Source organism: Malaclemys terrapin, chromosome 1 (assembly GCF_027887155.1).
Source record: "Malaclemys terrapin pileata isolate rMalTer1 chromosome 1, rMalTer1.hap1, whole genome shotgun sequence".
Taxonomy (NCBI): domain Eukaryota; kingdom Metazoa; phylum Chordata; order Testudines; family Emydidae; genus Malaclemys; species Malaclemys terrapin.
The window spans coordinates 291364343-291386500 of NC_071505.1; the positions used below are offsets into that span (position 1 = coordinate 291364343).

The 22158-nt window shown below is 44.0% G+C and overlaps 1 protein-coding gene across 8 annotated transcripts in view; it reads right to left on the reverse strand.

Moving 5' to 3' along the window:
* Positions 1 to 2360: 2360 nt before the first annotated feature.
* Positions 2361 to 22158, reverse strand: part of ENOX1 (ecto-NOX disulfide-thiol exchanger 1) — a 494661-nt gene continuing 474863 nt past the window's right edge. For all 8 annotated transcript variants that reach the window (XM_054014097.1, XM_054014088.1, XM_054014046.1 and 5 more), the window contains 3 exons: positions 18755 to 18857; positions 15926 to 16011; positions 2361 to 3278 (listed from right to left, as the gene is read on the reverse strand). In XM_054014097.1, the coding sequence (XP_053870072.1) occupies positions 3147 to 3278; positions 15926 to 16011; positions 18755 to 18857 (321 nt within the window). In that variant the 3' untranslated portion in view covers positions 2361 to 3146. The remainder of the gene's footprint in view (positions 3279 to 15925; positions 16012 to 18754; positions 18858 to 22158) is intronic.

Genomic DNA, 22158 nt, shown 5'->3' on the forward strand with positions numbered 1-22158 from the left:
AACAGAGGTGGGCAAACTACGGCCCGTGGGCCACATCTGGCCCACGGGACCCTCCTGCCCAGCCCTTGAGCGCCTGGCCGGGAAGGCTAGCCCCCAGGCCCTTCCTTGCTGTCCCCTTACTCTCACCGCCGCGCGGGCAGCGCTCTGAGTGGCGGGGTTGCGCGCTCTAGCCGAGCAGTGCGGCAGCCTGTCTGGCTCCGAACGGGCAGCACAGCTGCCAGACATGCTGCTCTGAGCAGCATTGTAAGGGGGCCGGGGGTTGGATAAGGGGCGGGGGGGGGCCCGAGGGGCAGTGAGGGCACAGGGAGCAGGGGGCAGTTAGATGGGGCGGAGGTTGTGGGGGGGCGGTCAGGGGACGTGGTGGGGGTCTGGATAAGTGTGGGAGTCCCGGGGAGGCCTGTCAGGGGGCTGGGGTGTGGATAGGGGTCAGAGCAGTCAGGGGACTGGGAGCAGAGGGGTTGGATGGGGGTGGGGTCCCGGGGCGGTTAGGGGCAGGGGGTCTTGGGAGGGGGTGGTTAGGGGACAAGGAGAAGGAGCGAGGGGGTTGAATGGGTCAGGAGTTCTGAGGGGGGGCAGTCAGGGGGCAGGAAGTGGGAGCGGTTGGATAGGGGGCAGGGGCCAGGCTGCTTGGGGAGGCACAGCCTTCCCTACCCTGTCTTCCATACAGTTTTGCAACCCCAATGTGGCCCTTGGGTCAAAAAGTTTGCCCACCTCTGCATTAGAAGGATAGTACACCTCTACCCCGATATAACGCTGTCCTCGGGAGCCAAAAAATCTTATCGCGTTATAGGTGAAACCGCGTTATATCAAACTTGCTTTGATCTGCTGGAGCACGCAGCCCCGCCTCCCCGGAGTGCTGCTTTATCGCGTTATATCCAAATTCATGTTATATTGGGTCACGTTATATCGGGGTAGAGGTGTATCTGATAAATAAGCACCAGTCATACAGCTGACCAGGGATATTAATGGAAGTACAAAAAGATCTCAAATGCTTTTACATAAGTGTTTTCAGCTTTAGACTGCATAAAATTTACTGTACATGAAAACCAAATGTAGTGTGGCTTTGTATGGGATGTTCACTAAATCTGAGCCTAGCTATTTCTAAGTGAGTATGATGGTATGGGAATTGAGAATAGGCAAGTTTAGTCTGAGATATACATTTCTGAGATTCACAATTGGGTTTCACTATGTGCCATAGCGCATGAGTTTACATTAGAAAAAAAAATCGTGGCAGGGGATAATACAGTTTTCAGTAAACAACAAATACTTTGTTAGTGTAAAATGCACTTCATTTTAAAGTGTGCACTTTCTACTCTGCCTCCAGTACCAAGGATAACATTCACACTTGCACACAGGGCTGGCACAAAGCATATTTATAACTTAAGATCTCAAGTGGGATGTAGTTCACCTGCTGGCCCTCTCTATAGAGTTCAATTTCACTATGGAGCGTGTGCTAAGTGTTGCAGTAAATCCAAATACATGGCTAAAAATGTGAACTTTTGCAGAACATAAAATACAACTTTCTACTGTAGAACATCTGCAATTTATTTCTGAGGCTGGTGCCCCAAACAGCAAATAAATTGCACTATGTGGTACCATTGTATTTTTATTATATAAGAACTGGCAGATATAACAAACTTTCATATGCATTATTCATACATCTGTTCGTGCAAGTGACGTTTGGATTAGAGTAGTTAAGTTTCATGACCATTACGAGTTTATATTTATTAGACTCACCTGAGTCACTTGCCTTAATACTGTTACTTTAGCAACCGTAAGTGTACATTCTCTAAAACACATTTGCATATTTCAGCGGAGAGTAGAATTTTCTCTGACAATATATCTGCTGATTCTGTTTTTCTTTTCCATACAAATAATATTTAATGTAGTATTTATGTATTGTAATCCTACAGCAGATGCTGATTATCCAGAGCACTAGTTGCTAACAGATGTATATGGTAGTTTCTTTATGGCTAACTATATTTGACTCAATTATTTATTGGAATCAAGCAATGAAAATGATCTCAGCATATATCTACATCTTACGCACATTTAACATGCGCAATTTCAGCTTTAAACGGTTGGCAAAAAAAAAAAAAAAGAGAAAAATAACAATTTTAATACTGTACCTGTAGTGCAGGCGATTCTGCCTGCCGTTACACTCTATGTAATTTTGATTATAGGCGATTTTCGCTTTACGCGCTGACTGTGGAACGTAACTCCAGCGTAAGATGCGACAGACCTGTAACTGGTTTTGGTGGAAGGAGGGCTAACACTGACAGACACCTTTTGGATTTGTAACCATTCAGAAACATCAGAAGAACAACTTGTAAAAACAATATGGTAGAAGTCATATTTATTGAAAAAAAATTAATATATTTGCTATAAAATTCTTAACAGTAATGAACTGAATATTTATTTTGATGCATAAACCTGAATGTTACATACCAAATACAATACAGTAACACTGGTTTCCTTTTTATTTACATATTTATGAAAATTGATATGCAATCCATGTTAAAGGAACTTATAATGAAGAATAGTTACATTAGAAAAATAATATTCTTGATAAAGCATTCTTGAGAAGTCCAATCACATTTTCAGGCCTCTTTCAATAAGGCAAAAATCCCTGGAACAGCATATAACTTAATTTACAAAAGACAATAACTGCTCAGACACATCTTCAAGTTTTCTTTTGGTATAATTTTTCTCACTGTACAATTACTTACTTAACGGAAAGACTTTCAGGAACATAATGTAATGATTTCTGCTATATATTACATATACATTGCTGTAGCTTAGCAACCATAACTAGGCAATCTTTTCCCTTATCCATTTGCTCAGTGAGCTATTCTTAGATGTAGCACGTTAATATCTTGACATCGTTATGACTGTGGTATCTTTCTTCAGTTTTCATAGGAAACAGATGTGTCACATTTTAAAATATTTTATATTTTTATTTTTAGGAACTGGTGCACAACCACATTTCCACTCACAAGAGAACGTCACAAATGTAACTAAAATTAGGCTTGGATAACTCTGAAAACGTACTTCTGTGTGCCAAAACCAAATTTCATACTTTAATACTTTGTAACCCTGCCATGCTTTAGGAATTCTTCTTCTGTATACTTCTTTACTATTCATAGTCAGGTAGTTTTAATTCCTTCAAAGGCACAAAACTTCCACCTCTTTTCCAAAGTTGCTCCTACACCAGTGAACTCTTGTTTAAACATGCGTGGCAATCTCATCAAAAGCATTTCTATTTCATTTGCAGAGATCTGTGAAAGAGAGGGAAAAGCAAAACTACAGTGAGAAACAATTGGGTTATATTTAAGAAATAGGAAATGTAGAGAATGCAGGTAGAAGAAACATTTTCTAGGTCAACTAAAAATCCCAGCATTTCTTTTTGGGAGTTTATAATATTTTATGGCATCTACAGATAGATCCATATTCCCACCATGGTATAGAATCATTGAAATGCAGGGCTGAAAGGGACCTCAGGAGGTCATCAAGTCCAGCTCCCTGTGCTGAGGCAGGACCAAGGAAACCTAGACCATCCCAGACAGGTGTTTATCCAACCTGTTCTTCAACTTCCAGTGAGGGGATTCCACCAGCCTATTCCAGAGCGAAACTACCCTTGTAGTTAGAAAGTTTTTCCAAATATCTAAATCTCCCTTGCTGCAGATTAAGCCCATTGCTTCTTGTCCTAGTTCAGTGGCCTCCTACTCATTTTAGACATTTCTCAGAAATTCAATTCTGGAAGAATGTTACTAGGGGTGGGGTTGGGGAAGGATAGGTTGTTTCCTTTGTACCATTGGGCCTGGAAGAGGAAGCACAAAGGGGACTTGCATAGCCACCAGAGCTCCTGGAAGAGAATCCCACACAGTACACACGAGTTTAGCAGCTAGCCTCCCCTTAAAGACAATGCAGTCTACTGAACTGTCCACCATTGTTCCTCCCCCCGTCACATAATCCCTCCTAATACCCCTAAATGGCTTATCTTTCCCAATGGGGTTTTGGACAGCACCTTGTTCATGGCCACAAGGTAGGAGGAACCGCATGGAATTCTCCCTGCACAGGGCCGGCTCTAGGTTTTTAGCTGCCCCAAGCAAAAAAAAGTTTGGCTGGCCCCCGTCCCAGCCCTGGGCTCCTCGCCGGACCCCCCTGCTGCCCCAGCCCTGGGCTCTTCCCCCCCACCCACACCCCCTGCCGCCCCAGCTCTGGGCTCTTCCCCCCCACCCACACCCCCTGCCGCCCCAGCTCTGGCCTCCCTCCTTCCCCCCCACCATTGCCTCACACACACACCCCCTGCCGCCCCAGCCCTGGGCTCTCTCTCCCCCCCTCCCACCAGCACCCTCCTTCCGCTGCAGCCCTGGGTCACTGGTAACTCGCTCTCACAGCAGGTCATTCAGCAGGAATTTTAGATGTGCACAGAACACAGACAGGATTTGTTCCCATATGGTTACAGAACTGCAGTAAAGTGGAACAGTTTTCAGCTTGTGTGATTGGAGGATATCTGGATGCATATTATAAGACTGTCCTACATAAATGAAGAAAAGTTGAGGTGCCTTTATTATTCTTTTGTTCCTCTCTTTCTTTCTATGGGGAATTTGCCAATGCAATATCACTGTCTTCCTTTTAAACAAACAAACAAACAAACAAACAAACACACAAACAAAAAAAGCAATGGCTGTTGAAAATAGCAATTCCAGTTCTAATAACCACTGAGAAGCATTTCTTGCTCAATTTTATCCTACTTTTTCTACAGCAAGTTACAGTGGATCAGTATATTTGATTTGGGAGAAATGAAGTAACAGCTGCCCAAACTGAGCTTGAGCACTCCTGAATTTTGAGGTGTTCAAATCTGGAAGGCAGGTGCTGGGGGGGGAGGGAGCTGTGGCTCTGCGGTGGAGCACGGCCGCATGTATGCAACAGTGTGTCTGGCGCTGCGTGGAGCCAGACATGCTGGTCTGAGTGGCACGGTAAGGGGGCTGGGGGGTTGGATGGGGTGGAGGTTCGGGGGGGGGCAGTCAGGGGACAGGCAGCGGTTGGATAGACATGGGAGTCCTGGGGGTTTGTCAGGGGACAGGTAGGGGGTGAGGTCCTAGGGAGCAAGTTGGGGGGGTCTCAGGAGGGGGCAGTTGGGGACAAGGAGAAGGGAGGTTTAGATAGGGGGTGGGGTCCCGGGAGGGGATGATCAGGGGACAGGGAGCAGGGGGGGTTGGATGGGTTGGAGTTTCTGTGGGGGGCAGTCGGAGGGAGTGGATGGTGGCAGGGTGGGGCTACCCTCCCTCCCCGTGGAGTGTCCTATTTTTTGAATGTTAAAATATGGTATCCCTACTCACAGTGCAGCTCTCCATTCACTGCAGCATGAGGTCTCAGCTACCTCACTCCCTCCCCCTCTTTCCTGTTGGTAGTGGCCAAGGGAATGCTGGGAAATGTAGTTCTTTCCCTGCTCCAGGGCTGGCTCTATAGGCAGGGAGCTAACCAAGGAACTACAGCTCCCAGAGCCCCCTGTTGGTTCTCAGCTCCCATGCTGGATCCCTGCCATCCCTGCAAATGGGCTGCCCCAAGCACGTGCTTGCTTTGCTGGTGCCTAGAGCTGCCCCTGTCCCTACATTGCATGTGGAGAATCACCCACGCTCTGTAGTATTACCCCAAAACTATGCCATGGTAAAGCTATGACATACAGACACTGAATCTGATTCTGAGCTCACTTACCCTATTTATACATCACTAACTGCAGTTATTTCTGATGTGCACAGGTGGAAGTGAGAACAAAATCAACCATATTACCAGCTTGTTTGCAGAAATGCTCTAAGATGCAGTAGAACAGTAGATACATGCTAATCAGGCAGCTTTGTAGTCTTTATTATGGGATTGTCCTATAAATAAACCCTACAGCTTTGTGCTAAATTAATGGTATGCTAGTGGTCAGACCTTTTGTTAACATTAACTCCATACATCTGAATCTCCTGACACTAACACAAATGTAAATCCCCTACAGCATGGGTCTTGCTTTTTGTACCTGGACTGGCATTATAAAAGAACAACCACCATAGGTGGTGACTCCATGGGTGCTCTAGGGCATGGGGAAAAATTAGCGGGTGCTTAGCACCCACCAGCAGCCAAGCTCTCCCTGCTCCCTCCCCCTCCTTGCCTCCTCCTCTCCCGAGTGTGCCGCATTCCCGCTCCTTCACCTACTTCCCATGGCTTTCTGTCTGGCCTCTGCCAAACAGCTGTTGGGAGTGCTTTGGACTTTCCGGGAGGGACAGGGGAGGAGTGGGGACACGGCACACTCAGGGGAGGAGGCGGAGAAGAGGCGGGGCAGGGATGGGGACTTGGGGGAAGGGAGTGGAATGGGGGCGGGGTGAGGGTAGTGCAGGGGCGGGAGGAGGCGGGGAAGGGTGTGGCCAGGGGCAGGGGACATCCACCGGGCAAATGGGAAGTTGGTGCCTATGCAACAATATATAACCAGAAGATATACCATTGCTAGGCTGTTATCATTGCATAACATTTGCTTTAGTCTCTCTAAGAAGTGTATATATTTTAATTGGTCTTGAGGTTCAGCACTCTAATTTTTTTGGAAAAAACATAAAATATTAGTTTTATTTTTTGGTTTCCATATTTATGATTAAAACAAGATAAACAAAGGCTCCCTTGATAAAGGTTTGGTCAGGCACTTTCAGCTAAGCTAAAATGTAGATGCAGTATTTAAAATAGTTTACTTAATAAACTATGGATTAAATTTAGCAGGTAACCATTAAGGGCCAGATTGCACTGAACCCTGTGTGGGGCTGCAAGAGGTATGTGAGGTCAGGGCCACAGTCCTGGTCCCTGAGCCCCCTTGAGCACAAGGACTTTACAAGGCCAATGGTCACAGTGGGGCAGGGCCTTCTCCATACTGGCAAGAGGAGCTGGTGTGATCCTGTATGACTGAAATATGACCATTTATATCATTAATATTGCCACTGTTAGACAATTGCACCAAATGGTATTCAAAATGTGTCATGTAAGGCATCAATGGAAAGGTTACAATTTATCAAATATGATTATCCTGTTTGTATGCATGTATCATCTTAGTCAATATTCATAACGTTAGACACAATGTACCAGTATTTCAAATATGTTTGCTCCTACAGTAACACCCAGAAGGTAGTTTACATCCAGTCTAGCCAGCACATTGTGAATAGCCCATTCAAGTTGATGGCCCATCAAAGAACACTTAACTCTCACAATGGGCCATAGAAGAAGCTCCCTCCCACCCTGTGAGCCTTCCTGGGGACACTTAAGCCAGAATATGGGTAATGGCTGCTCCTATAAGTCATCAAAGCATGCAAGGGATGTGACTTGCTCATATGACCCTGGCCTCCATCTTGTGCCTGTAATTTTCCACAAACTAAGACTGAGACCAGTCCCTCCACATGGAAGAAGGTATAAAGGACCCTGAAAGCATCACCATTTTGTCTCTTTCCTGCTCTGATCTTTGGACTATGCATTTACACTAAAAGGAGCATATTGACTATAGACTGAGGACCTTCCAGTCGTTTGGAAGTTCCAAGAGACTTTACAAGCCAGCAATCTGTAACATCACTGCTACAAACCTGATCTAAAGAACGTTGCAATGATTGTATGTATATGATTTCTTTGATCATTTTAACTCTCTCCTCTTTCCTCTCATAAATAAGCCATGAGTTATTAGATACTAAGGGTATGTCTACACTACGGGATTACTCCGAATTTACAGAATTTGATTTTTGGCAACCGATTGTATAAAGTCGAGTGAATGCGCCCACACTAAGCACATTAATTTTGCAGGGTGCGTCCATGTACTGAGGGTAGCATCGACTTCCGGAGCGTTACGCTGTGGGTAGCTATCCCATAGCTATCCCATAGTTCCCGCAGTCTCCCCCGCCCGTTGGAATTCTGGGTTGAGATCCTAAGGCCTGATGGGGCAAAAAACATTGTCGCTGGTGGTTCTGGGTACAGCCTCACCCCTCCCTCCATGAAAGCAATGGCAGACAACCGTTTCGCGCCTTTTTTCCTGGGTGAACACTGCAGACACCATATCACAACAAGCATGGAGCCCGCTCAGCTCAAGACAGCAGTTATGAACATTGTAAATACCTCCCACATTATCGTGCAGTTTACGCTGAACCAGGACCTGAAAAACCAGGCGAGGAGGAGGGGGTGACGGCAGCGCGGCAACGAGAGTGATGAGGACATGGACACAGAATTCTCTCAAACCGCGGACCCTGGCGCTTTGGAGATCATGTTGTTAATGGGGCAGGTTCTAGCCATGGAATGCTGATTATGGGCCTGGGAAACAAGCACAGACTGGTGGGACTGCATAATGTTGCAGGTGTGGGACGATTCCCAATGGCTGCAAAACTTTTGCATGCATAAGGGCACTTTCATGGAACTTTGTGACTTGCTTTCCCCTGCCCTGAAGCGCCAGAATACCAAGATGAGAGCATCCCTCACAGTTGAGAAGCGAGTGGCGATAGCCCTGTGGAAGCTTGCAATGCCAGACAGCTACCGGTCAGTCGTGAATCAATTTGGAGTGGGCAAATCTACTGTGGGAGCTGCTGTGATGGAAGTAGCCAAAGCAATCACTGAGCTGCTGCTACCAAAGGTAGTGACTCTGGGAAATGTGCAGGACATAGTAGATGGCTTTGCTGCAGTGGGATTCCCTAAGTGTGGTGGGGCGATAGATGGAACCCATATCCCTATCTTGGCACCGGAGCACCAGGGCAGCCAGTATATAAACCAAAAGGGGTACTTTTCAATGGTGCTGCAAGCACTGGTGGATCACAAGGGACATTTCACCAACATCAATGTGGGTTGGCCAGGAAGGGTTCATGACGCTCGCGTCTTCAGGAACACTAATCTGTTTAAACGGCTGCAGCAAGGGATTTACTTCCCAGACCAGAAAATAACCAGTGGGGATGTTGAAATGCCTATAGTTATCCTTGGGGACCCAGCCTATCCCTTAATGCCATGGCTCATGAAGCCATACACAGGCAGCCTGGAGAGTAGTCAGGAGCTGTTCAACTACAGGCTGAGAAAGTGCAGCATGGTGGTAGAATGTGCATTTGGACGTTTAAAGGGTTGCTGGCGCACATTACTGACTCACTCAGACCTCAGACAAACCAATATTCCCATTGTTATTGCTGCTTGCTGTGTGCTCCACAATCTCTGTGAGAGTAAGGGGGAGACCTTTATGGTGGGGTGGGAGGCTGAGGCAAAACGCCTGGCCGCTGATTACGCGCAGCCAGACATGAGGGCGATTAGAAGAGCACACCAGGAAACGCTGCGCATCAGAGAAGCTTTGAAAATCAGTTTCATGACTGGCCAGGCTATGGTGTGAAAGTTCTGTTTGTTTCTCCTTGATGAAAACCTGCCCCCTTGATTGACTCATTCTCTGTAAGCAACCCACCCTCCCCCTCGATCACAGCTTGCTTTCAAAGGAAATAAAGTCACTATTGTTTAAAAATCATGTATTCTTTATTAATTGATTATAAAAGAGGGAGAGAACTGACAAGGTAGCCCGGGTGCAGTTTGGGAAGAGGATAGGAGGGAAGGAAAAGGCCACTAAATAAGTTCAAAATAATGACAGCCTTTTGCTTGGGCTGTCCACTGGGATGGAGTGGAAGGGTGCACAGAGCCTCCCCCTCACCCCCCCACATTCTTACATGTCTGGGTGAGGAGGCTATGGAACATGGTGAGGGGGGAGGGCGGTTATACAGGGGCTGCAGCGGCACTCTGTGATCCTGCTGCTGTTCCTGAAGCTCCACCAGACGCCAGAGCATGTCTGTTTGGTCACACAGCAGCCCCAGCATTGCATCCCAACACCTCTCATCTCGAGCGTCTCTCCTCTCCTCACGTTGGTCCCTTCTGTCCTCACGTTGGTCCCTCCTGTCCTCACATTCACTGGCATCTTTTCTGTACTTTGATACCGTGTCCTTCCACTCATTCAGATGAGCTCTTTCATTGCGGGTCGATTCCATGATTTCAGAAAGCATTTAGTCTCGTGTCCGTTCCCCCTCCCCCCCGCCTTATCTGTGATAGCCTTCGGGACGGAGGAGGGAGGCTTGAAAAATTTGCAGCTGTGGGAGGGAGGGAAAAAAGGGAGAGAAATATTTAAAAAGATACATTTTACAGAACAATGCTTATACTCTTTCACGGTGAACAATATTCACATTACATAGCACATGTGATTTCGGTACAAGGTCACATTTTGCATCTTAATATTGAGTGCCTGCAGCTTTGGTGTTAGAGATCACAGACGCAGGTCCGGGCAACAGAATTCGGCTTGCATGCGGCCATGGTAAGCCATTGTCTTTCGGCTTCTGCAGCCTTCCTAAAAGCAGCACCCTCCTTTCCCACATTCCAAGCAAAGCCCATTGAGCGCTGCGGTTTTCCTGTTAATGTGTAGCAGCAGAAACCAAACTCCCCCCCATCCAATTCTCTGGGATGATCGCTTTACCCCTAGCTAGCCAAACGCGAAAAGCTCAGCACCAATGATCCCCCCTCACCCCCCGCTTAGCAAACTGCAGGGAAGGATTTATTTTCAGCCACAGGCAAACAGCGCAGTAGGAACGGCCACCTCTGTCCCCTCAGTAAATTCCCGTATTTCAACCAGGTTACCAGGAGTGATATCACTCTCCTGAGGATAACACAGCGAGATAAAGAATGGATGTTGCTTGAATTCCAGCAAACATCGGGACCATACGCTGCCAGGCTTTGTCATGCAATGATACCAGATTACTTGCTACTAGCATGGCGTGGTCAAGTGTCCTACCATGGAGGACGGAATAAGGCTGCACTCAGAAACCTTCTGCAAAGGAGAGGTTCATGGAGATGTCCCTGGAGGATTTCCACTCCATCCCCAGACACATTAACAGACTTTTCCAGTAGCTGTACTGGCCGCGAATGCATCCCAAGTCCTCAGGGCAAATTAATCATTAAAAATCACTTGCTTTTAAACTATGTTTTATATTTACAAAGGTACACTCACCAGAGGTCTCTTCCGTGGCCTCATTGTCTGGGATACTGCCTTGGGAGGGTTGGGAGGGTACTTCAGTCAGGCTGAGAAAAAGATCCTGCCCGTTGGGGAGAACGGAGTGCTGTGTGCTCTTCGCAAGCTCGTCCTCCTCCTCCTCCTCCTCATCTTCCCCATCCGCAGAATCCTCAGGTATGGCTGAGATTACCCCCTCCTCAGAATCCACGGTCAGAGGTGGGGTAGTGGTGGCGCCCCCCCCTAGAATTGCATGCAGCTCAGCGTAGAAGCGGCATGTCTGCGGCTCTGACCCAGATCTTCCGTTTGCTTCTTTGGTTTTCTGGTAGGCTTGTCTGAGCTCCTTAACTTTCACACGCCACTATAGTGAGTCCCTATTGTGGCCTCTCTCCATCATGCCCTTGGAGATTTTTTCAAACGTTTTGGCATTTCATCTTTTGGAACGTAGTTCTGCTAGCACGGAATCCTCTCCCCATACAGCGATCAGATCCAGTACCTCCCGTACGGTCCATGCTGGAGCTCTTTTTCGATTCTCGGACTGCATGGTTACCTGTGCTGATGAGCTCTGCGTGGTCACCTGTGCTCTGCACGCTGGGCAAACAGGAAATGAAATTCAAAAGTTCGTGGGGCTTTACCTGTCTACTTGGCCAGTGCATCTGACTTCAGATTGCTGTCCAGAGCGGTCACAATGGTGCACTGTGGGATAGCTCCCGGAGGCCAATACCGTCAAATTGCGGCCACACTAACCCTAATTTGAAATGGCAATGTCGATTTCGGCGCTACTCCCCTCGTTGGGGAGGAGTACAGAAATCGATTTTAAGAGCCCTTTATGTCAGAGTAAATGGCTTCGTTGTGTGGACGGGTGCAGGGTTAATTCGATTTAACGCTGCTAAATTTGACCTAAACTCATAGTGTAGACCAGGCCTAAAGGATTGGCAACAGCATGATTATTGGGTAAGATCTGAGTTATAGACTGACCTGGCTATGTGGCTGATCTCTTGGGATTAGAGGACCCTATATGTGATGAAATTGGTTTTCAGTAACCACTCATCATTGAGTCCAGTGTCTGGGTGGTGAAACAAGGGCTGGAATGCCTAAGGAGACTGCATTTCTGACTTCTTGTTAACCAGTGTGGTGAGACAGAAGTTTACTTTTGTTACTGGCTTGGTATAATCTAATAATAGAATAACCACCAGTTTGGGGTGAGCCTGCCCTGTTTCTTAGTGGTTTGTCCTGAACCTGACATTCTCAGCTGTGACCCACTGAGGCACAGTGCAGATTAAGAGCTCCATGGTACACTGCCTGAGGATTCAGCAGCAGCCCCAGAGCTTTAGGAGACATTGTTTCTGCCTCTATGTCACTCAAAGTCTTTGTACATTTGGAGAGCTATGTGAGCTGGTCACCTCAGTCAAGTTTCTAGTTGGAAAGATGGGCCCATCATCACCCCAAAAACAAAAATCACCACCACGGTGGCACCCTTGCAGAATCAGCAAAGAGACCAAAAACAGAATGACCATGGAAACTGAACCACCATCTTGGTCCGACAAGTGTCTGTTCTGGGTCAGCGGTAAGGCACACGGTATGGGAGAAAATAACATTTGAATAGACAAGGATAATTAATAAGATAAAATATGCATTTTTAAAAAGTGAAAATGGGCCAAAATAAATTAAAATTACATTAGAATAGTGAAGTGCAATACAAATTCAGGTTGTTTCCCTCAGATACCACCAATAAAATAGAGGCCGTAAGAATGGCCATATTGGGTCAGACCAATAGTCCATCTAGCCCAGTATCCTGTCTTCTGAGAGTGGCCAGTGCCAGATGCTTCATAGGGAATGAACAGAACACAGCAATTTATTGAGTGAACCAACCCATCGTCCAGTCCCAGCTTCTGGCACTCAAATAACTGGGACTCTCAACACCTGCCATCTCTGTGATCACTCTGCTTGTATTCTGTACCCCTTCCTCCCACCATTTGTCTTTGACTTTTTAGATTGTAAACTCCTGGTGTGCAGTGGTTGTGTCTTTCTGTGCATTTGTTCAGCATTTAGCCCAAAGGAGCTTGAATACTCACTGGGGCCTCTGGACACTATCATAATACAAAAAATAACTGGGAAGTACTGCTGCTGCTTCCTGTGCAATAGATTTGTTATTCACGGCAGCATCCTCCAGTTACGTGGACAACAGTTTTATTACAAATCTGTTTACTAACACTACTAGCATACTACTATGGTAGTATTTTTCATTTTCACAGCACTTTACCAATAGGAAGTACACTAACTAACAACACCACCCCAGCAAGATAAGAAAATATTAGCCATGCTTCTTTAGTTTTCCAAAGGGGAAACTGAGGCAGAGCGTTTAAGTGATTTGCAGGAAAGTGCCAGAGAGACTCAGTGTCAGGGCCAATCAATCTACAGCCAAAAAGAAATCTGTTACATATTTTTCTTACTTCTCATAAGAGTAATTGCTAGCAGGTTAGCTTTTTGTGTAACGTGTGTAACGTGTGAGTTGCACAGCGAGACTGCAGCCAACCTGGGTACTATGACATTATCATTCCTGCTTCGGTAGTAATGACAAGGTATCCATGGAAAGTAAATGAAATTAATCTCTGAGATTACATCTCCGGATCCCGTTATTAAAAAGTAATTTGCTACTACTGTCAGTCACTTCAGAAATAAACTCATCCGGCCAAATCCTGCAGTCCACATTTATTATTTGGCACTGATGTAGCCCTGCAAATTTAAACAGCACTTTACAGAAAGGGAGAGAGATCAAGCTCCATTCCATGAGGAGTTTACAACCTAAGTGTCTGACCCTGTGAATGCTCCCAGTGAAGTCAATGAAACAATTTGTGTGAGTAAAGGCTGCAGCACTGGGCCTGAATTAAACACAGGAAATTATTCCAACAGGAAGTAGGAGATGGAAAAGAGGCATAAGGGGTACAACAAATAGCAGTCTGAACTCTGGTATGTGGCACATGGAGCTTGTATTTTAAATATTGTTAATTAAGCAGGAGTGGCCAACCCCGGGAGAGGACAGCAGTTGAAACCTAATCAAAAGCAGTTGGTATTACAAAGGGATATGAAAGATGAGTGAGGACGCTTGGCTGACTGGCGGAGTGAGTATATGCCAGAGATTGGGAACAGCATGAAAAGAAGCACAAAAGCACGAGTGGGAGAAGATATGGAGCATCAGAGCACAGCATAAGATGAGGAGTGTGGGGAAAAGAAGGGGCTAAGATCTAAGTGCCTTGGAAGTCAGGACCAGGAATTTGAACTCGATACAGAAAGAAACATGTCATCACTCGGATTTGTACAACTCTGCAGTGAAAACACAGCCACCCAATACTCACCGTTACCCAGCCCTATCCTGCACCCACCTCCTTCAGGACAAGAGAAAAACGATGGGCTGCGATGCACTGACAAACAGGCTGTTATGGCAGGAAATGACTTCCAAAGGCTCAGGGCCCTGCCAGCTGCCCTTTCTCTCTCACACTAATGGGGTTCTAGCTAAGGCATCTCACTAATCTCAGCTATGGCGCTATCTTGCATGGAGACCACGAAAGGGGTCTAGGGAGGGGTGGCATAGTCAAAGCAGAAGAAAAGGAACATTATCTTGGCTAAAGTCTGAATGTTAGATAGATTGAAGAGGGGAGATTCCAAGAGGACAGGAAGTGGGAGGTTATTGCAGTCAGTTGAAGTCAATAGTATAAGGAGTGCAGGATTTGACCCACAATCTGTAACTAGTTACTTGTATCTCAACAACCCGCTATGCAAATCATTGTTAAGTGCCTAATGTCTGCTTGTATTTTATAGCCACACCAGGGCCAGTATTTAACTCCTTACTTCAGAAGGAAAGGGATTATTTAGAACCAAGTTATACTGACCAGAGGAAGAGATAATAGGAACATGAATTTCACTTGACTTATTTAATAGACTTTTGTTGCATTGACACAGCGGGGAGGGGTAGCTCAGTGGTTTGAGCATTGGCCTGCTAAACCCAGGCTTGTAAATTCAATCCTTAAGGGGGCCATTTAGGGATCTGAGGTAAAAATCTGTCTGGGGATTAGTCCTGCTTTGAGCAGGGGGTTGGATTAGATCACCTCCTGAGGTCCCTTCCAAACCCTGACATTCTGTGATTCTATGCCTGTGTCAAAGAATCATTCTATGACACAGGCATCACCACATTTAGCCAATGAGCAAAGAATATTTTTCATAAGCACAGTGTCGATTATGTGGTATGGGGATGGGATGAAGTGAGAAGAGAGACAGTGTATTATCTATCTTACTGTAGTCTCTTCCCCTGGTCCATCTGCATGCTATAGCCTGAGGTAGTGACCACTTCTATGGCTCCTCTGATAGGGCCTGCAGCCTTTAGTGCTTTACACTCCACTCTCCATTTGTACTGCATAATTATTGCTCCAACGTGCAGAGGGCTCACTGAGCCAAGTATCAAGAGCATTCTCAGCTCTGAGGGGCAGCATCGGGGTAAGGTGAGGGGTGCATAGCAGGGTACAAGGCTCTCTAAGAGGCACGGTCCCAAGAAATGGTCTCTGTCTGGCCATCCTCTCTCCTTTTGGTGGCCAGAGCTAAACCTACATCTTAATTTATTTCCTACAAATTAAACGAAGTACATAAAAATCATGTTTCCCAGAATCAGCATGGTAGTCTTTGCCATTTAATATAACAGCCTTCCTTGCCACAAAAGCACAGCAAAGTAATGAAAGGCAAAAGACCTCAGGTACATGTGCGCAACATAATTTGCGAATGAATGAAGACTGCAAACCCCCAAGCCCCACATCCCATTATCTCTTTAATGGAAACTCATGCCGAGTTTAACATGCAGTAAAGAACAAAACGAAAGTTCTATAAAGAAAGCAGACTTTGATTAACTTTTTTTACCCTAGAGTCCAGCTGTTGCATGTAAGACCAAAGGTATTCTATATTGGCGCCGAAAGGATGCACATGAAGAAATGTAGATATGATACCTGTATTAAAAGAAACACACAAAGTATTGAAATTACCTGAGTCAATATATCATATGTCTAAACACAGTAATTCTGAATAAGTCATTGCAAGTTTTTCAGTCTGAGTTACGATTCTTATATTTCTTACACAGTTCAATAAACAAAAGAGAACAGCACATTTTTAACACAGCCATAGTAACACGGTAAACACAATCGCTCATCTTCAGGAATGACAGCAGTTAGCAAGTAAGTGACCATGATAATATACAGATGAATAAAGGGATTTCTAAACAAAGACTTGCTGGAAGCATTTCAATTACCTATTTTATGCTTGATTTATCAATATGTAATACTAGATATTGGAATGGAAAAATTATTGCTTTTTCCCTTTCAGTGGAAGCTCTGTTGTGAAAACGTTTCATATAAACTGTGTTGTGAAAACGTTTCATATAAACTGTGTCAGAAACTGCAGTGCCTTGAATTTTTCTAATAATTATGTTGTTGCTAGTTATGATAAGTGTTTAATCCATATTACCCCTAAGTGCTGCTGAGAGAAGCACAAATCCTTCTTGACATATTTACTTATTTTTTTTCCTTAAAAGGGAGCAAGCTCTGTCTTTCTTCATTGCAATTTACAAGATCATGTTGAAAGGTCTGGGAATAAAGGGCTGAGGAGGAGTCAGATTCTAAATCTAGAATTTTTTTTCCTGTAGTGGAAATCAAGTGTCAGCATAATAGGGACGAATCGAGAAAGCAGGCTGTTGGATGTGAGCATTGCTATTAAAAGCATTATCCCATTTCTCCTTCTCTACAAGAACAATGAGTATATGTAATGGTCATCAGCATGCATGTCACTAACTGTTTGCTGAGAGTTGAACAGTAAGATTCAAAGATATTTTCAGCTCCCTTTGGTTGAGTTTCTTAACTAATAAATCTTAAGGGGCAGTTCTTTATTTTTAAGGCATAAACAGAACAAGAGCAAAATGCTTACAAATTACAAAAATGGGTCACTGTATCTTGTGAATTGCAGGCCACTCTGCTGGTCCTGATACTGACTGAAATAGAATCACCTTTAAGTTTCAGCTTTTCCCAAACACTGGCAACAGTAGAAAAAGATAAGTAAAGCTTAACTCATTTTACATCTTTCCTTTTCCTCTTTCAGATTTCCAGTTATATTTGCAAATTCTTGTCCTGATCCTGCAAAGACTTACTTATATAGCGAGTCATCCCATGGAAATCAATGGAACTAGCCGTCCAGTGTATAAACATAAGCACATGTGTAAATCTTTGCAAGATCAAGATCTCTGTCAATAATTGCAGAACTGGGCCCAAACTAAATACCACTAAACTTTGACTGGAGCCATTGGAAATCCAAACCTGTATTCAGTCCTCAGTTTGCTAATGGCACCATCTTTGTTATAGATTGAACCAAAACTTCAGCTCCAAACACCTCTGTTTTGGGGTATTCAAAATCCAGATCTGATTTCTGCACCTATGGCCCATCTTTAATTAATGTAAAGGAAATAAAAGGCTGCTTGAAAATATGCTTCTAATTATTGACTAGAGATGCATGATACCAACTTAGTAACTCAGCTTTTCTTAAGTGAATTTTAGTGCTTGTGAAATATTGACAATTCTAGAGAATGGGCAGCTATAGGGCAAAGTCTCCTCTTACCAATCACCAATGTGCCTCATTCCTAATCTTGAAGAGAAAGAGTAATGTTGGGTTTCCATGCCCGGGCAGTCCTTGGTTCCCATTAAGACCACCAGTTCTGATGATGATTCTCTGATGTGGACATATGACCATTAAGACTAGGACTGAGACCACATGCTCACTTCACATGAGCCATGGGACAGCCATAAAGTGGGCTGGATTCAAATAACTGGTCACTTAGTGATGAAAAGTTCTACATAAAATTCCCAATATACCAAGTCATCTACCTCTATTTATCCATGAATAAATCAAAGGCATTCATTTACAGTTACAATGAAAAGCAAGCCAAATGCTGGGACTGAAATTATGTATGGAATGTCTGATCCAAAATTAAAAAGAACCCAAACTAACAACCTTATATATCACAATCCATCCTCGCTGTATCATGTCATGCCAGTCACAGTTCATTTTCTGGAATGGACCAATGCCCATTACATATAATTTCCCTTCAAAGTTTTTCATTAGGTATGCTAAAGTATTAACTGTCCTTGTGGTATTTCCCATACTTATTCTTGTCAGTAAACTGTCACCTAATGTAAAAAAAAAAAGGAAACGGCTAAGGGCATCCTTGTTTTGTTCAATATTGTTTCTGTTCCTTTCTCTTTCACCCATTTTGTTAGTGCGATGGGTAGATAACTATTCACACGGTTCTTTTCCATGAGACCCTCGAACAACTAAATTCAGTATCTATCTATAGTCACATTACAAGCATAGACGCAGATCCTGCAACTTGTCCTCCATACAAAATGCTTATGTTAAAACCAGTAGGTCTTCTTGGGTGACTAAGGCTTAGTCATGTGAATGAGCCTTGTAGGACTGGTCCTATATCCCTTATGATCAAAACGTTTCTATTTATTCCATTTGGCTGTTCTGACTGTAACCAATGTGAACACATGTGAATGATAAGAAGTGCAGTCTTTCGTTCTAATTCAGTGACGTTAAATGCAAATATACATTGACAATAAACAATTGTTTCAAGGTTGCTTATTCTACGATAATTTTTTCTAGGTTGTTATATGCAGTGATGAACTGAGTACTGAGTTGTCTTACCTATTAACAGTGCCTCTTTCTCTGATTTTAGACCTTGGCTTCGTTTCTCAGAATTTTTTTCTCTCTCTTGGTTGACCAATGCTACTGTCAACACATTGATTTCCTATAAAGTTTAAAAACAAAACAGGTGTTTAGGTAGATTTCATTCGTTTCAATAAAAAACCTGCCTGCTGCTTTTTAACTCTCTTTATAAAAGATCATTACTTTAATTTACAGCTAAGGACAAAACAGTTATAAATAATTGAGTTGTTTGCAGAATATTAAAGACCTTTTTGAAGCAATGTTTCCCCAACTGCTGCAAGCAGAGGAATTTCCTGTATATAGTAGGTGCCAATTTTGTCACCGCTGCCTCTTTATTAGACATGACTGAAGGTACATACTGTAAACAAGAAAGGTTTAGAAAATTCCACTTTTACACAAGCAGAATGCGGAGCTTATAACCTCCTAAGACAATTTCAGAACAAAGACGACAGCTAGGTAATATGGTTGGACTGTTATATTTACATGGCTTTTTGGCACTGAAGGAGGGATTTGACAGACTGTGAATATTTCACATTTTTTAAATAAAAATCATTGTGACAAACTTTCTGCTCTAGTAATTGACTTACCTTTTTAAAATTACCAGCATGACAAAAAGAGTTAGAAATATGGGTGTGTGTGGGGGGGGGGGGGGGGGGGGGAGGGGGGAGGGGAACGGGACTGTTGGTTCCAAGAAGCAGTAATTACAGTAAAATCTCGATCACCTAAGTAGCTATGTTTGGTCCAGCTGCTTTTCGGTAGAGTTAAGCAGGAAACTGTTTTCCTGTCCTGTGAAATTTTTTAAAATTTTCTTATCCCAAATTAGGACAAAGAATCACAATTTTAGAAATGTTTGTGTCCCACAAATCCAATATTTTTTGATTTGGGTTAATTGAAAAAATTTGTTTTGATAATTTTGAAATGTTTTGTTTCAATTTCAGTCATTTTTTATTGAAACGTTTTTACACTAGCTAGATTCAATTTTGAAACAAAAAGTGGCTTGGAACTAGAAAAACCTGAATTTTTCATTTAGAAAATGACAATTTCAAAATGATTTCTCAACAATTTTGATTTTTTTTTTTAAATTGAGCTGAGAAATTTCTGCAAAAAAAATTCAGTTTCAACTAATTGGCTTTTTTTGGTGAAAAACCATTTTGTCGCAGGATTGTCAACCAGCTCTACTTCTTAGACAAGAAAGTCATCTTGGCATTAACTAACTTGTAGTAATGTCATGCAAATAATAAATGATAACAACAACATCATCATCCCTGGGATGGATAACATTAATGATACTGCTCCAGATACAACCCACAGCTGAAGTAAGTACTAATCTGTTGCAGACTTTGGGCAACAAAAAGGGGAGGAGGAAGAATCCTAATGAAAGCCTGTAAATGTCTCTATCTATGGGTTCAGCGATGGGAGGGAAGGCCCGCAGAGCAGAATAATTGGGCTAGGAGGAAGATGAAGGAGAATACAGCATGAAGCCAGAGCAATGCAAGTCAGTAGAGACCGAATACATTAAGATATAATTTTTGTCTCCAAGGATATAAAAGCATTCTAAAAAGGGTAATTATGGAGAGGGAGGAGAGAGACCAACAGGATGGGCACTTGATAAAACAATCACCCAAAACACCCGACTACCTTTTTTGGAAAGTTAGAAAGTTTTGTCAAGCGGTGATACAGGGAAAGAAACTCTACTCCCTTTGGATTTAGAGAGCAGATGGTGTCTCAGGTTGGAGGATGTGCAAAACTCTTGGTATGATTTATGAAGCAGAGTTAATGGAGACTAGAGGAAGTCACAGGAAGTTGTTCTTGCTTGGACGGATGGTGGGGGTAGAAAGCAGGGAAACATTGGTAATCTTGCTAGTGGCACAGAGGATGCTTAAAAAGCAAGTTGCAGGCACTTGCGCAATTAAGAGTGAATGGGTTTACAGGGAATAAAATTCTTCTGTGCAAGACCTGCTGCCCCAGAGAAGATGATAAAATGGATGAATGGAGCCATTTGTATGCGTTTGATGGCCAATACGGCCAAGTCTGGCTTAGGGATTCATGCCATAGCAAAAAGAGGACAGCTAAGAACTGTCAAAGGAGGCAGTAGCAACATTGGTAGGAACCAGGAGTGGAAGTAAAAGGAAATGACCCTTTTCATATTTTCAAAAATAATTCACCTGCAACTCATCCAGAATTTGCACTTGCAATTATAATGTCAGTGAAAATCTTACTAATTACGTATCTAACTATGGTATGTATTTCAGATGCAAATCTGGTAGGTGGGTATGAAGCCACTAAGCTTTGCAGCCACACAGTTCACTTGTGGGCAGGAGAAAAAATGGTGTATTTTTTTGCAGGCACAAATTGTGTCTGCAAACAGGAAAACTAAACATCAGCCTGGCTGGACATTTACTCGAAGAGTGCTGGTCTAGGCTACAACTAACGGATCACGGATTACAGAGTGACAGATGTTTCACGCCGTGACATAAGCAGGGCTGTCAGCAACCAGCAGTCTCTGTAGCACTGCTAGAGAAACACTGCACTAGAGCATCTCCATTTTCCAGTACAGCTTTGTTCCACCCTTAGTTCAGAGGCCATTTCTACTTGGCAGATGTTATTTTCTGGGTCTTTATGCAGTCCCCTTTACCAGATTTCATTATAAAATAAATAGTTTGCAACCATCTGTCTGTTACTGCAATAAAGGAGAAGAGTGTGGCTGAGCATGGAGAAATTAGGATTCATTAGAAGTGAAATGACCTTGGAAGGACTAAATGCAATATGTGGCTGTCATAAGCCCGGTTAAATAGCACTTGGAAGCCAGTAGGTACATGGCCCCAGGGGTATTCATTAGTAACAAATTTCATCAGGTAACTGTAGAACATGGATGCATGACTAGAGTGCTACAGCCAAGGGCAGACTACATATAAAGCAAACCTTTCTGCTCAGTGTGGGTGCAGTCATTCCTTATGGTGCTAGCACAGTTACCAAAAATGGGACCTTTCGGTGTAAGTGGGGACAGAGTATCAGTTTAATTTTTTCTTCAAACAGATGATGAAAGGACTTGAATTCCCCTCCCCCACTTTGGTACAAATGTTGTTAGCGAGCTGGGCCTGGGCTAATGGTACATGATTCCTCCAAGTCTGCAGATGCTTCACTTTTGGGGCTCCATGGTTTTGGATCAGATCAGTGGAGAGTCACTCTCGGTGGCAGGTCTGCAGGGATATTTTGTAGGTAAAGTAATGCTGACATTCAATCATTATCTCACACAGGGTCCCACTCCACACACACAGGCTTTGGGCCCACCTACAGGCAGAGAACTAATAACAGCCTGGCTCCTAAGGGAGCTGTGCTGCCAAAAGGAATACAGAGCCCCTAAGGAGTAATGGGGTGGTGCT